Source organism: Aedes aegypti, chromosome 3 (genome assembly GCF_002204515.2).
Source record: "Aedes aegypti strain LVP_AGWG chromosome 3, AaegL5.0 Primary Assembly, whole genome shotgun sequence".
NCBI classification, from domain to species: Eukaryota; Metazoa; Arthropoda; class Insecta; order Diptera; family Culicidae; genus Aedes; species Aedes aegypti.
Window position 1 is genome coordinate 168,703,982 of NC_035109.1, and position 15,675 is coordinate 168,719,656.

General features: G+C 37.1%; 1 protein-coding gene across 1 annotated transcript; it reads left to right on the forward strand.

Annotated features, from left to right (window-relative positions):
• Positions 1 to 14,575: 14,575 nt before the first annotated feature.
• Positions 14,576 to 15,157, forward strand: LOC110678793 (tubulin beta-2 chain-like). Its single transcript, XM_021852173.1, has one exon. It carries the CDS (start codon positions 14,645 to 14,647, stop codon positions 15,125 to 15,127), a length of 483 nt encoding a protein of 160 aa, XP_021707865.1. The 5' UTR covers positions 14,576 to 14,644; the 3' UTR covers positions 15,128 to 15,157.
• Positions 15,158 to 15,675: the final 518 nt, after the last annotated feature.

The following is a 15,675-nucleotide window of genomic DNA, read 5'->3' on the forward strand; positions in this document are numbered from 1 at the left end:
TTCTCGGGGATACGACTGTGATAATTATATTCTAGGTTTTGGCTTTCAGCCTATTACGCTCAAAAACGGATTTTAGGTTTTTATCCGACGTTTCGGACACATTTATTTTGCCTTTCTCAAGGAATCTGTGGACAATGATCATTTTATGTTGTGTTTATATTTGATTATGTTGAGTTCACATACTAGCTACCGATGTCTGGCATTGTCTCCAATCCCATTTGAAACTGTTTTGATTAACTTGCACAGTTTCGGGCTTCATTCAAGCCAACATTATTTCAGCGTTTTTTTCTTCTCGACATTTTCCAAAAGCCTTCTGAATGCACCCGAGCCAATACCCTGGTGCTGCAAACTACACCTCGCAGCGGTGATTGAAATATGATGGAAGCCTCTGAAAATATAATGCACAAACACCAGTCGGATGTTCACCTCAAAACCTCAAATGTTGCATGCATTCTCTGGCCACAATGGGTGCGGCGTACAGAAAAACCCAATTCGATACACATATCCCGACCGAGAGTTCCCTACATACAACGGAACAGATCCGCATAACCTCACTGCGTAACCGTGTGCTGCCAACTACAAAGGACGACCAACGTGATAATACCTATCCCCGCACAGTGGCGCTTATTCATACACAGCTTGGACAAATCATTAAATATGTCCTGTTTTATTTCTGTATAATTTATCGATCAATTTGTCGATTAATTATAGAAATAATCGAACATCAAATTTGATTATCTAGTGCGGTGGTTTTCAATTTTTTTTTTATTTCATACAGCCCTTTTGTTAATCTCGTTGCCGAGCGGCCAGCATGGCATTCTCCCACGAAGGACTCCTTGAGCGGTTTCAGTCTGTTAAACAGGATTTGACAGTATTTTGTACGTCGAACACAGCAGGATCATCCCTCGGTAATTGGCGCAATTCTTATAGATTATTTTAAACGAGTCCGATAACAAACTCGATATATTCACACAACACTGTATTGTACACCATCCATCGTTGCCTTGATCATTTAGTCCGTTTCCCGATAAAATCGGGAGCCTTCTTCTTCTTCTTATTTTCTTCTTCTTCTTCTTCTTTTTCTTCTTCTTATTCTTCTTCTTATTCTTCTTCATGTAATGATGACCTCACTGGGACAGAGCCTACTCCTTAGCTTAGTGTTCTTATGAGCACTTCCACATTTATTAACTAAGATAATGTGACCAGACGTCCCGCGTTTCGCGGGGCAGCGCAGTTTTCAACATGATATTACGGTATATGGACAACAGGTCGAAAGGACAAAAGACCGAAAGACAAAAGGTGGTCGAAAGAACAAAAGGTGGAAAATGATTTGCTTGGTGGGATTTTTTTCCTTTTTTTGTCATATTTTCTGATATTACTGCGTCAAATCTGTTTGTTTGACTAAACTGAGCATTTAGGTCTAGATATAGACCTAAAATGTTTGTAGAATACACATCCAATACGAATAATGTTTGATTGATAATGAGATTTGATATATATGGTCGCTTTAAACTGAGAGCTTTCTTTGCCAAATTTGTCATTTTCGCATTCGTATAGCGTGTGATACTCTATGCCCTGGGAAGTCAAGGAAATTTCCATTGCGAAAATATCCGGGACCGACCAGGAATCTAACCCAGACGCCTTCAGCATGGCTTTGCTTTGTAGCCGCAGACTCTAACCACTCGGCTAAGGAAGGCGCTTAAAATCAGAAGCCTAACGAGATCAAATTAATTAAGATTTCATTAAGATACATCTGTTTGGAGTTTACTAGGTGAACTACCGTTTGAATACATCACTTAATTGATGGTTTTGAGAACTTAACTTTTTGAGGATTTTCCAGTCATGTGTCACTGTGCCCGGCTTCGATTCAAATAATGCTCGCTCGGATTCGAAAGCCTCCGGATTCACATTGTGCACTCGGTAGGTTGTGGATACATGCATGCATCATCGATGCTCCATGTCCCTAAAAGAAAAAAAAAGATCCCAAAAGCGATGACAACAATTGGTTGAAGCTGAATGGGTACACTTTGATTCTTCAGCCTTCCATCAGGTCTATCTGCACTCTCTATGCTCGCTCGATTATGGATATGTACTCACTGTTTTTTTTTTTCATTTTTTTTTTCGTTCATTCTATGAATCGTCACTTTTCACGGGAAGTCATGAAGATGATGTACTGTGCTACATTGTGTTCCCGAGAATTTCTGCAATGGGTATTATCTTTTGTGCGCGGGAGACTTCCAGAAAAATAATGTAATATTAAACTTCTGGGAGAATTTGGAAATAAGGTTTCAGTATTTAAGTACGGAGTTGTACATGCATCACAAGGACAATGTTTTGGATTATTGTCTACCAAACAAAATTTGCTGAAAATTTTTAAGGCTTGTGAACTTTGGTTGGATCTCTGTCATCTCTGACAACAAGTTCGTGTGCTTTTTAAATGTGTGTAATGATCGACTTGATGGTGCATGTGAAGAAGTTTTTTCGTCATTCGAAACCAAAGTTTTGAAACTTTAGGCGCTTCTGTTGAAACACAGAGTGGTAAATATACTTTCATAGCTGCCAAACTTCCAGAAAGTAGCTAATCATTCTTAGTTAATATGTTAAACAAATGTTTTCAGTTGGCATATTTTCCTGACAAATAGAAATATGCTAAAGTTGTACCAATTTTAAAACCAGACAAAAATCCTGCAGAAGCATCAAGCCATCGTCCAATCAGTTTGCTTTCCTCCATCAGTAAACTTTTTGAAATGGCCATTTTGAACAGAATTATGGTTCACATCAATGGAAATTCAATTTTTGTCAATGAACATTTCGGTTTCCGCCATGGACATTCGACCTCCCATAAACTATTACGTGTAACAAATTTGATCCGTTCCAACAAATCTGAAGGCTGTTATACTGGTCTTGCTCTTCGAAGCATAGAAAAAGCATTCGAAAGTGTCTGAATGAAGGCTTGATTGTAAAATTTAAAAACTTTAATTTTCCAACATACATTGTTAGAATAATCCAAAGTTATCTGTCAAATCGTACACTTCAGGTTAATTATCAGAACTCCAGATCTGAAAGACTTCCTGTAAGAGCTGGTGTTCCTCAAAGCAGCATTTTGGGATCAATATTATACAACTTAAAATATTCCCACGTAAACCAAAACCATTTTATTTGAAACCTTCAAGCAAACATGTTTGGGCCCTCCTAAGCCGAGTGGTTAGAGTCCGCGGCTACAAAGCAAAGCCATGCTGAAGGTGTCTGGGTTCGATTCTCGGTTGGTCGAGGATTTTTTCGTAATGGAATTTCCTTGACTTCCCTGGGCATAAAGTATCATCGTACCTGCCACACGATATACGAATGCGAAAATGGCAACTTAGGCAAAGAAAGCTCTCAGTGAATAACTGTGGAAGTGCTCACTGAACACCAAGCTGAGAAGCCGGCTCTGTCCCAGTGGGGATGTTAGCAAAAAAGCAGAAGAATAAACGTTTGCGAACAAATGAAATGCATCCGAGAAGGGTGCTCTTAGAGGATGTTTTTAGTGGTGGTTAAATTTTTGGAATCAGAGTTTTTTCCGGAACAAATTTCCAGAATTTCTAATGAAAGTTTGAATATGTATCACCCGTACTGAAAATTTAGGTTGTTGGAGTTTTTCTTGAATAAACAGTGAATTGCTTGGCTGGGTATTGCAAATTCTTTAAGAATGTGTAGATGATATGGATAGTTTTGTAGCTGCAGGGTTTTAAATTCCTACAGAATTTCCTCGAGATGTTCTTTAAGGTATTCCTACAAGAATTTCTTAAGGGATTCCTCCAAAAGTTCTTCGTGGAATTCCTCCTGAAGTTTAACCAATTATTGTTTAAGGAATTCTTACAGGGATCGATGGGATTTTCAAATAATTTTTTTCAGGGATTCCGTCATGAATTCATCCAGGAGTTCCTCTAAAAGTTCCATAAGGAATTCCTCGAGGAGTTCCTTCAGGAATTCGTCAAGAAGTTCCTGCAAGTATTCCTCCAGGTATTCCTTCAAATATTCCTTCAGGAATTCCTCCAAATAATCCTCCAGGTGTTTGTTCATCGATTCCTCCAGGGATTCAGGAACTTTTCTGGGAATTTTCTCCAGGAATTCCTCTAGGTGCTCCTTCAGGAATTCAGTTCCCTAATAAATTTCTCCATAAGATCCTTCTGGAATTCCTTCCATGGTTTTCTCCAGGGATTCTTCCAAAGATTCTTAAGGAGATCTGCCAAGAGTTCCTTCTGGTATCCCTTCGCTAGTTCATCCAGGGATTTTCTCAGGAGTTTCTCTATGGATTTCTCTGGGTGTTATCTCAAGGATTCCTTCTGGAGTTTCTTTAGGAACCTCTCCAGAAGTTCCCTTAGAAATACCTCCAAAATTTTTTTCAGGGCTTCGTCTTAGAATTCTTAAAGAAGTTTCTTCAGATATTTCTCCAGGACCGCCTTCAGGGACTTCACCAGGATTTCATCCTGAAATTCTTCCACGAGTTCCTCCAAGGATTACTGCAGTAATTTCTCCAGGTATTCCTCCAGGAGTTCCTCCAAATATTCCTCTAAGGAATCTTCCAGGAGTTCCTCCATGTATTTTCTCAGAAGTCCTTCCAGGGATTCCTCCCAGATTTCCTCCAGAGATTTCACCAGGCATTCCTCCAGGAGTTTTTTCTGGGATGCCTCCAAGAGTAATTCGAAGGATTCCTCCAGGAGTTTCGCTAGACATTCCTAAGGAGTCCTTCCAGGAGTTCCTCCAGGGATTTTCTCAGCAGTTCCTATATGAATTCTTCCTGAAGTTTCTTCAGGAACTATTCCAGAAGTTCCTTCAAAAACAACTCCGGGAGCTCTTTCAGTGATTCGTCTAAGCATTCTTCCAAAAGTTTCTTCAGAAATTCGTCCAGAAACTCCTTCAGGAACTTTACCAGGATTTCTTTCAGGGTTTTCTCCAAGAGTTCCGCCAGAGATTCCTCAAGAAGTTTCTCCAGGGTATACTCCAGGGTTTACTCCAGGAGTTTATTCAGGTATTCCTTCAAGAATTTCTGCATATATTCCTCCTGGAATTCAGCCAAGGATTCCTTCAGAAGTTCCTCTTCCAGGGATTCCTTCAAGAGTTCCCGAAGGATTCCAAGGTGCAATCCTTGGAAAAAATCATGAAGGACTTCCTAACGAAAACTCATGCATTCTCGGAGGAACATCTGGAGGAATTCATGGAGATATTTCTGGAGGTATAGTTGGAGTAATCCCCGAGTAATGAGTGGGAAAATCCCTATACGAGTAACCGAAAAACTCTAAAAGTAATTGTTATAGGAACTCCTGTAGAATCCTTGGAAGAATTTATGAAGGAATCCCTGGAACGGATTCGGAAATATAATTCTGTGCTTATTACTAGAGAAATCTCAAGAATAGTCACTGTAAGAATTTTTACATAAATCCGTGGATGAATGCTTAGAGAAATATCTTGCAGGAATCCCTAGAAAAATCCTGGAGAAATTCCAGAAGAAAGAAATCCTTGAAGAACTTGATGTAGGAGTTTCTGGATGGATTTGTGGAAGAGGAAATTTCTGGAGAGGTATATTTAAAGGAATCCCAACAAGATTACCGGGAGAAATTACTAAATGTATGCTAAAATCCCTGGAATAATTCCTGGGAAACTTTCAGGAGGTATCTCTTGAAGAAATCCTGAAAAAAAAAACGAAAAAATCTTTTTAGGTGTTTCTTTAGGAATCACTGAAAAAATCGTTGAAGGAAATGCGTGCAAGCACCATGGGAGAGGAAATTTCTGAAGCATATCCTGGATGAATGCTTGGAGTAATTCTGGGAGGAATACCTTCAGAAAATCCTGAATTTTAAGGAGGAATTCTGGAAGGAACCCTTCAAGGAATCAATAGGCGAGTCTCTGAAGGAATCATTCGAAATATACCTGGCGGTATCACTGATTCATAGGAACCCCTGAAGGATTTCGTGAAGAATATTCTGGAGGGTTTTCCAGAAGATATTCTTAAGAAATCCCTGGAGGAAGTCCTGCAGGAATCCTTGATAGAACTCCTGTAGGAATCACTGAAGAGACGTCTGGAAAAAGTCCTGAAAGGACTCCTGGAAGAATCCATAAGGAATCCCTTAGAAGAATCCCTTAAGGGATTCCTTGGAGGTATTCTAGAAATCCCAGGATGAATACCCAGAGAGACCGCAGGAGGAATCCTTGGTGGAATTCTCTAGGACTCCATCGAGGAATTCCTGTAGAAATTCCTTCATGGAGTCCTAGAGGAATACTCAGAGAATTTCTCATAAGGGAATCCCGAAGCAATTTCAGTATAAATCAGTTTGGAACTCTCAATTGAGTCCCATTATAAATTTCCATAATAATTTTTCTAAAAGTTTTATAATAATTTATAGAAAATTATTAAAATTTTACAAATTTTCTTTGCCTAAGAAACTTTGTTTAAAATATTTCTCCCAAAATATTCAGAGATTTTGACCTCTAAGTACACTTCTACAATTACTCTGGGGATTTCACATGGTATTGTACAAGTATTCTGCCAAGTATTCGATTTAAATTGCATCCCAGATTACCCGGATTACCAAAAGAAAGAGTCTTGCACCTCAAGGCATGCATCTTGAATTCTTATAAAGATTCTTCTGAAAACGCCTTCATTTTTTCAGGACTCATCCAACTAAAAATTATACCATTAAACATTTATAAATTATTCCAGGTAGAGGAACCTACAATTTAATCCACATGACTGTGCAAATAGTCATAATCCTTTGGCTTCCATTCAAAATTACTGCAAGGAATCATTTCAAAAACATGTTTGTAACAATTTTTTCAGAAATAATTTCAGAGTTTTTCCCAAAATATCTCCAGAAATTTCCTATCTAGAAATAATCCAATGACAATTCCAGGTATACTACAAGATTCTTCTAATTCACTTCACTTCAAAAAAGGCATCAAACTGAGAGAGAGCTTAAGAGAAGCTTCCCAATTTCCATTTAAGATATTTACTTCAAAAATTACCTCAGTGATTACTCGGAGTTTTTTTTTTTAAATAGTTCCTCGAAGAATATCTCAAAAAATTAGTTAAGGAGTCAAGAGATTCAAGTTGCAGGAAGATTTCTTGAAGGTTTTTTTTACATCTCAACTCATAAGAGTTATCAAGAATCCCATTCAGAAATTCCTTGAAGTATTACTGGAGTAATCCCCGGAGTATATCTTGAAAGAATTCTGAAAAAAAAAACTAAGAATCATCCAATCTCTGAAGAAATACCTCAGGTAAGAAATATTTAGAAGAAATGCTAGAAGAATCTTAAGAAAAATTTATTGGTGTATTGTTTTTATAAACGTGAATCGCAAAATTATTGATCGAAGTGATCTTTCAATTTGTTGAATTTTTGATTTTTTTTGTGTTTTTCTCTTAATAATTTTGTTTGATTTCATATATTTTTAATACATATCTAGAGAAATTCATTTGGTATTGTACACTCACGTATTCATTTCAAAATCTTTATCGTTTACCAAAACGAATCCTTTTCCCATATCCAAACTCACAGTGTTTTCTTGTGGAAGTGCAGAGGAATTCTCGACATCTATAATGGAAGTAACACGTCAACATTTTCCTTCCATTCCCAAATTGACCTGCATTCGGAAACAGGTGGTGCCGTTATTGTTTGTTATAATAATGAGAGCACCTGTACACACACACATTGAAGATCCTTAGAAGCATCTGTTGGTTCCCTGTGTAAGTACAGCTTTTCTTGCAATAACGGAGTAGCAACTGTGGGCAGCCGACAAATTAGTAACGATATGCTGTTCAAATATTGATTGAAAGACTTCAGCTATGTATACGTTTGAACTCTTTTAAATGAAAATCACAGATATTCCATGTTTTATTACAATAAATGATCAGTAAACTTAATAATCACTGCTCGTTAAAACTATAACTAATTTTAGTCTTCAAGTTGCAAGTTCAAATAAACCTACGAACTGATTCAATCTTCACCATCTTGGACTGTTTCATTTCCAGTCTGGCGAAAAAATCCCTTGTTTGAATACCGATACGGTCGCTCCCGACCTAGCATAGTGCCTTCTTTGACACGTGATTCACATTCCACAGACTGATGACTCTATCTGCACACAAAAGCAATAGCATTCACCCACCAATAGGTATTCCGTTTGGCATGCGTTTGTATCGAGGTACTATCCGACAAGTTCCACTAACTGCCGAAGCTGTCTAGTAGGTTCTTGCTGTTCTAGCCGGGGAAAACAATGCAAAAGCGATAAAAAAGAAAACGCTGCATGTAGACCGAAACATTTCAAGAGACAAAAAGTTCCAGAATCTATTTTCATGTCAAACGAAGTGATAATGGAAAGGAGATTATCGATGGAAAATTTCTCTTTCGCATTTCTAGGTTTTTTTTTCTCTCGCCTTATCTGATGATAGTTTCAAGGCTTCGCGAACAGGCGATACACGAGTATACCCCATTAGGCATAAAGACGTTAGGCATAAGGACGTTAGGCATAAGTATGTTAGGCATAATGGACGTTAGGCATTAAGACATTAGGCATAATGGATGTTAGGCATAAAATACGTTAGGCATAACGGACGTTTGGCATAAAATAACTTGCGTGTGTGCCATTCAAAACTCTTCTCATGTTGAAACTTGTTCGGGTTCATTTACAAATTCCATTACGTAGATGAGGGTGGATGGGTGTCCTTAACATGAAACAGCTCATAAAATAGTGAAAAATGCATACAAGAAGCGTTACGATGGGGTGGGTTAATTGATTGGTTATAAATTACTATTTTTGGTGTTCTAAAATTTGACAATGAATCCATTATCGCAAGATGTGGAAGAAGATTGTTGTCTTGGTCATTGTTATTATTCTAAGATCCAGCTCAAAAAATGGTTGTAAGTATCAATTTATATTTGCGATGGGCAAGTGTTATTTATTTCTAGAGATGTTTCATTCGGTGAGTATATGACACTCCTAGTTATAAACTGAGAGCTTTCTTTGGCGAAGTTGCCATTTTTCGCATTCGTATCTCGTGTGGCAGGTACGATGATACTCTATGTCCAGGGAAGCCAAGGAAATTTCCATAAGGAAAAGAACCTGGACCGACCGGGTTTCGAACCCTGCCCTGTCTACCTTCAGCATGGCTTTGCGTTGTAGCCGCGGACTCTAACCACTCGGCTAAGGAAGGCCGTTATATATCTCTTACATAATTACGTTAATTCTAAAAGAGGGAAATCTTGCATATAATCATTAGTACTAATAATGCGAATGTTTAACTTGAAGACAACAATATAGTGTCATGCCAAAAATCCTAGTTATTATAGGTGACATTATATGACAATAATATGCTGGTAGTGTGACGCCAAGAAAAGCGTTACGTTTCTACTCCGAGTCTTCTCAATTTAATGTAGTGAAAACAGTTTTTTTGCCTCTTCTGCCAACAATTTACAATGATTTTTCAACAATTTGTATCAGTCACATATGTAAGCATTGCTGAAAGCACCTTGAATATATTTGAAATTCATCGAGATTGAAAAGTAAAATTTGGTTTCAAAGTATATATAACAGTCAAGCTTCAATTTAACATAGCATAGTATTCAGCATTCAGCATAGTATTCAGCAGCCTGGCGTGTATTTTTTTTAATGGAAATATTTACATCTACAATTCCAATAACTAATAGAACAGCAAGAATCCACAAAACTGCATTTTATTGGAAGCAGGTCCCATTCTTCCAGTCATTAAATTGACCGAATAAGTATAAAGAATAGCCTATGATTCAAAGAAGGGAAAATGTATGATGGAAGTATTAAAAGCAATAATGACATTAATTACTGAATAAGTATGTCTCGAAAGAAGAAAAAATTGCTAATTAAAACATTAGCAGCACAAACTCCAATAATTTTGCCGTCAGTATACCTATAAAGAACAGCCTTCAATTTAAAGAAGGGATAATCTCTGATGAAAAATTTGCCAATAATATGTGTACAACCAAACTCAAAAGATGAGTAGCAATTACAGCGTCGTTCTTATTCTTGGCATTACGACCCAATCCAAGTTCTTAGCTTAGTGTTCTAGGAGCACTTCCACAGTTATTACCCAAATGTTTGCTTTGTCAAAGCGGCCATTTTGCATTCTCATTTGTGCACGATACATGAGCACGATTATACTTCATCGCCAAGGATCCTGGAGTCATAGAAGTTACCACATAGCTAATAATTTAGAGGCAATTTATAGCATTTTCATGCTCAAGTTTTGTTCTAGAAATTGACCTCAAAGGATTCACAAGTATGGGACGACTGCAGGGCAATCACATTTCAAAGGACACATTTTTGATCTTTGAAGCCCTTCACAATTACCAAAAAAGTCAGCTCACTTTTCACACAAACAATTTCAATTTTGATTTTGGAAATTATGCCTATCGTCCATTATGCCTAAGGTCCATTATGCCAAACATCCATTATGCCAAACGTCCATTATGCCTATCGTATTTATGCCTAACGTCCTTATGCCTAACGTATTTATGCCTAACGTCGTGCACCCGCGATACACAGCTTGTGAAATAACTCTTCCCTCGAACGAACTTTTGTTGAAAATACTCACATTTCGTTTCCGGGAAAGGCGTTGGAGCGTTTCTGTACAGTGAAGTCGTTGCACATACGTGGTTGAATCATACCACGTACGAACAAGTATAAACCTCCCACTTCATGTATTAATATTTTTGTTGTTCTTACAAATATCATTCTTTTATTTTCTGGAATTACGTCCCAACTGGGACAGAGCCTGCTTTTTAGCATAGTGTTCTTATGAGCACTTGCACAGTTATTAACTGAGAGCTTTCTTTGCCGGTTGACCATTTTTTGCATGTGTATATCGTGTTCCAGATACTAAGATACTTTATGCTCTGGGGAGATCCTCGACCGGCGGGATTTGAGCCCACGATTCCCAGCTTGGTCTTGCTGAATAGTTGCTAATACGTCAGCAAACGACCTTTAACCGATATTTGCACAGCTAAGCTCGGCATTTTGATTTAAGTGTGTATTTTATTCTAGCGTATAAATGTTTCTTTCCATAGTTAGAATACATGGACTTTCTTTTTCTTCTGTCTGGAATAACACCCCTATTGAGACAAAGTCAGCTTCTCAGCTTAGAGTTCTTCGGGTACCGTAATCCGGGGTAACATTGATCAGCGGGGTAACATTGATCGGAATGACTCATCTCGTTAAAAGTTCAAATAAAGATTTATTGATGAAACATTTTCGAATAATGAATAGTGCCTCTCTTTCTTATATTCATAAGCTAATGAAAATTAAGGTTTTTGCCAAAATTGCGTTTACTCCATGCGTAAATTTGTCAACTTTTTGAATCAATGATTTCTAGCACTTTCACTGACACTACCAAAAATTCATGTCTCACATGAGTTCTGCAGACGATGTGATCAAGAAAAATGCGGTTGTTACTAAATATGACATCGCTGAAAACGATTCCGTTGTCAAATCTTTAATAAGTTTATTCAATTAGGCAACATTAACTAATTACAATTAAGAATGTAGAATTTACGTAGGAAATTGCCTACTTTTAGGCGTATTGCGCGGTTCAAGGTGTTTTTAATTTTGAAATAACTCAAAAAGTGAATGACTTGTAAGAGTTTGGTCTTCATATTCGGCTTCAGGGGCCATGATTTTAGTAAGTAACGACATTTCTAATATTACCGAACGTTGTTTACTTGGATGATCAATGTTACCCCATATCAGCTGAATCAAAAAATCACTTAAAACATTTATTTAAACATGTTTAAATCTTTCGAAAAACAAAATAAAGTATAAAGTTAGGAGCGGTGGGTGCCAGTACTTGTTTTAAAAATATAAAACTTGTAACATTTGTATTGTGAAATGAAAAAAATGAGAAAAACTCAAAAAAATGATCAATGTTACCCCGGATTACGGTACTCATTAACTGAGAATTTGCTTCGCCAATCGTTCATTAATGTTTTTATGTTGCATGTAAGAAAAATAATCTAGACCGATGAGATCCAACCAACCATCCAGAAAAAAATTACGTTATTCATGACAATTTCACGTAGCTTTTCCCCTTATTACATTTTTCAATGTTAAATTCCGTACAAATTTAAAAACCCGAAACAACATGCCAAACTAATGATTCTTTGAATTGAAAATAGTCTTGAAGTTGAGTTATCTCAACTTTTATATACTTGAAAATATCGTGGTCATCAATCATCATCTGGCTTCATAAATGAGCAAAAATGCCATATTTCAAGAAACGCCATTCCATGATTAAGTAGTAATAGTTTAGACCAGCATTCGCTAAAAAAAAATATTGAGTTCTTTTTTTTTTAAACAGTACAAAACAGTCGATGATATCTTTGGAAGTTTGCTCATTATGTCTGCCTGCAAATTCGTGAAAATGGTCTTGACTATTACTAGCTTCAATAAGACGGCGATCTATGTCTCACTGCAAATCATTTTTTTCAGTTTCTGCAACGGAAATTTCATGGACATCTGATATCAAAAAGAAAGGACATATGATATGATTTTGAAGATCCTGATTTGACTCCTTCTGACTTAAGTTTTTGAATGTATTCGAAAAGCAAAATGTATGCTAGCAAATATGGGACTATTGACGAGCTCAAGGCAATCCCTTGTGCCGATGTCATTGCAAAACCCCCCAAAATGCTTCAAAAGGTAATGAAAAATGCAACAAAAGGAGCTTATTTATGTTGTTTTTATGAAATAGCCCAAATAAACTGCAATGGTTTAAATATCAATAAAAATACCTCATGCATAGAAATTGATAGATTGTTTACAAAGTTATTCTATTTTCACATACCGACGAAAACGGTGGCGCACTCTGTATATGCTGATGTGCGCACGAATAGCTAACTTTTCGAGATATTAAATACCTTTGAAGAAAGTCTTAAAAATGTACTGAAAATTATTGCAAGTACTCTACTCTGCGGGGCCAGTGAGACTAGATAATCTACCTCATAATACTTACCGTTGCCATTAATCACATGATTACCCATATTTCATGTTGAAAAAATATATTATTTGAATATGGTGTCAATTTAAAATTAATATAAAATGGTAAAAATTGCTTGTTTTGCCTACGTGTTTTAATCACTGCAGTTATTGTGAAAATTTTGTTATTGTTACTATATTCTTGTTAAATTTTGAAATTCAATTTTAAGAACATGAAAAAATCAATACCATAAAACAGTCTTTGGATTGTCACTTACCGGGTACCTCAATTATATGTTTAATGAGGATTTTTTAAGCTTTTTGCTGAAACTTGGGATGTTTAAGAATATTTCGTTCCCTTTCGCAGGATGTTGTAATGTGGATGGATTCTAGTTTTTATGAAACTCATGATAAACCAATAAGGACAGTAATTCATGGAATAACGGTTGATTGGCAAAAGAAACTCTTAATTAATAACTTCAACGAGTTCTTAGCTGGGAAACAGGCTATATCCCAGCAGAGGTGTAATGCCAGACAGAAGAAGAAGAAGAAATTTAATGTATTCTAACCATGAAAGGAAACTGTGATCGAATCGATATACACTGATAGGCAAAATAAAGTGCCCACCTCACCAGTTTTCGAATTTCTCTCATTGATTTAGTTCAAATTAAAGTTAACACACTTAAATCTGTTTTGATATTTTATTTTTAATATTCTATTAAAGTTGCACTTACGAAATTTTGATATAAAAAAGAATTTTACTCAAAGAAAAAGAAAATCAATTTGTATTGAAAAAAATAGTGACAAAATAAAGTGCCCACTTCCTTCTTGGCCCCAGAAAAGATAATTTAAGAAAAATAAAAAGCAATTTAATAGTTAATGTGTCCTCCTTTGGCCTTAAGGACTTGCTTGAGGCGCTTCGGCATGCTTTTCACCAGGTTTTGTAGGTGTTGTGGTTCTAGTTCTTCCCAGACGCGCTCAAAAGCCTCAAAATATCGATGGGGTTGAGCGCCCACAAATTCTCGATGGGGTTGAGGTCTGGGCTTTGTGCATCGAAGTCCGGGTATTGATGCAGCTTGGTATATGAACTTTTATTAGGAATTGAAGTTTTTATCGAGCTTAAGACCAATGAAACTGTCTTTCACAATGATTACATTTAAAAATAGTACTCTAAGCAACAAAACTTTAAAATAAAAAAATTTTCGGGATCCCTCGGTGAATTTTTTTGGTGAACACGTCAAATGAAAGCTTAATACCTTTATTTTCGAATGGTGAAAGATTTAGCGATGCCTATTTTTTTTTTTTTTTTTTTTTGATGATCCTTTCCCATATACACGCCGTGACATGAGATACGAATTTTGAAAATCGATTGAGATATGGCTGATTGAAATTTGAGGTACAACTGATATTTGATCCCGTGGCTCCTAGTGTTTAAGACCAATTCTACAACCTTAAAATGTCCGATTATTATTAGGAAATCTGAGTTCGTTTCAGAAATATTGATAACTTCTCGATTGAAATAGCATCTTACCACAATCTTTTAGATTAACTACGAAATAGTTGTTTGTGTTGATTTAGAGCATATTTTTGTGGTCAGAAATTTGGAAAATTCTTTTTAAAAACCCCAAAAAATAAGTTTCGGCCAGCCTGCAACTCAAAATTTCCAGTTATGCGTGAAATCGTTGCTCTTCATCTTGGACAATGTGGCAACAAAATCGCCCAGACATTCTGGGAAACTATCTGCGAGGAGCACTGCCTAAACGAGCGCGGCCAGTTTATAGGGAAACACTTTCTGCCACTTCAACGGATCAACGTGTACTTTGAGGAAGCTCCCTGCTGCAATTTAGTACCAAGGGCAATCTTCGCCGATCTGGAGCCGGGTGCGATGGTCGGTTTGAAATGCAGCCGCTTCGGGCAGCTCTTTTCCCCGGAAAGTATGGTCAACGGGATGCTAGGAGCTGGGAACAATTGGGCCCGAGGCTACCACACGGAAGGCGCCGAAATGTTGGACAGGATCATGAATGTGGCCCGAAAAATGGTGGAAGGTTGTGATTGTTCCCAGGGGTTCCAAATGGTGCATTCGATTGGCGGTGGAACCGGATCCGGATTGGGAACATTGATGATGGAGAATCTGAAGGATGAATATGGATGAGTATAATTTTTAATTTCTTTATTTCTATAATTTTACGGTAGGATACTTTAATAACACTATATATGATATATTACTATATATTGGGTATTGGGGAGGGGTAGCCTAAGGGAGTTAATTGAACTGTTGACTGGATGAAAGTGCGTGGGGTCGCCAGCCTTTTATCATGAGAAAACAGCCTTAGTGTTGTCTTCCAAAGGTCTTCAAAGATATTAACTAGCCCTGCTACAACAAACCATCAGGTAGATCATACCATCCCGGTATGATTCTGCAGCCATAGGTAATCCTTGCGCTGATGGTGGCTAAATAATCATCATCATCATCATCATCATCATCATTTAGAGCATATTTTTGTGGTAGATAGTCATGCTGGAATTTGTATGAAGAACATTTTGTCCGAAGGTTTAATAGAGAATCAAGCTGAAAATTTGAAAAGAGAGTAACTTCAAATTTCTAACTAATCTTTAAAAAACAAGGAAATCGCTGCAAGCCGGGCACGCGGACGGCTGCGTTTTGAATTGTGTGTCACGTTTTCTTCGTTCAGCGTTTTT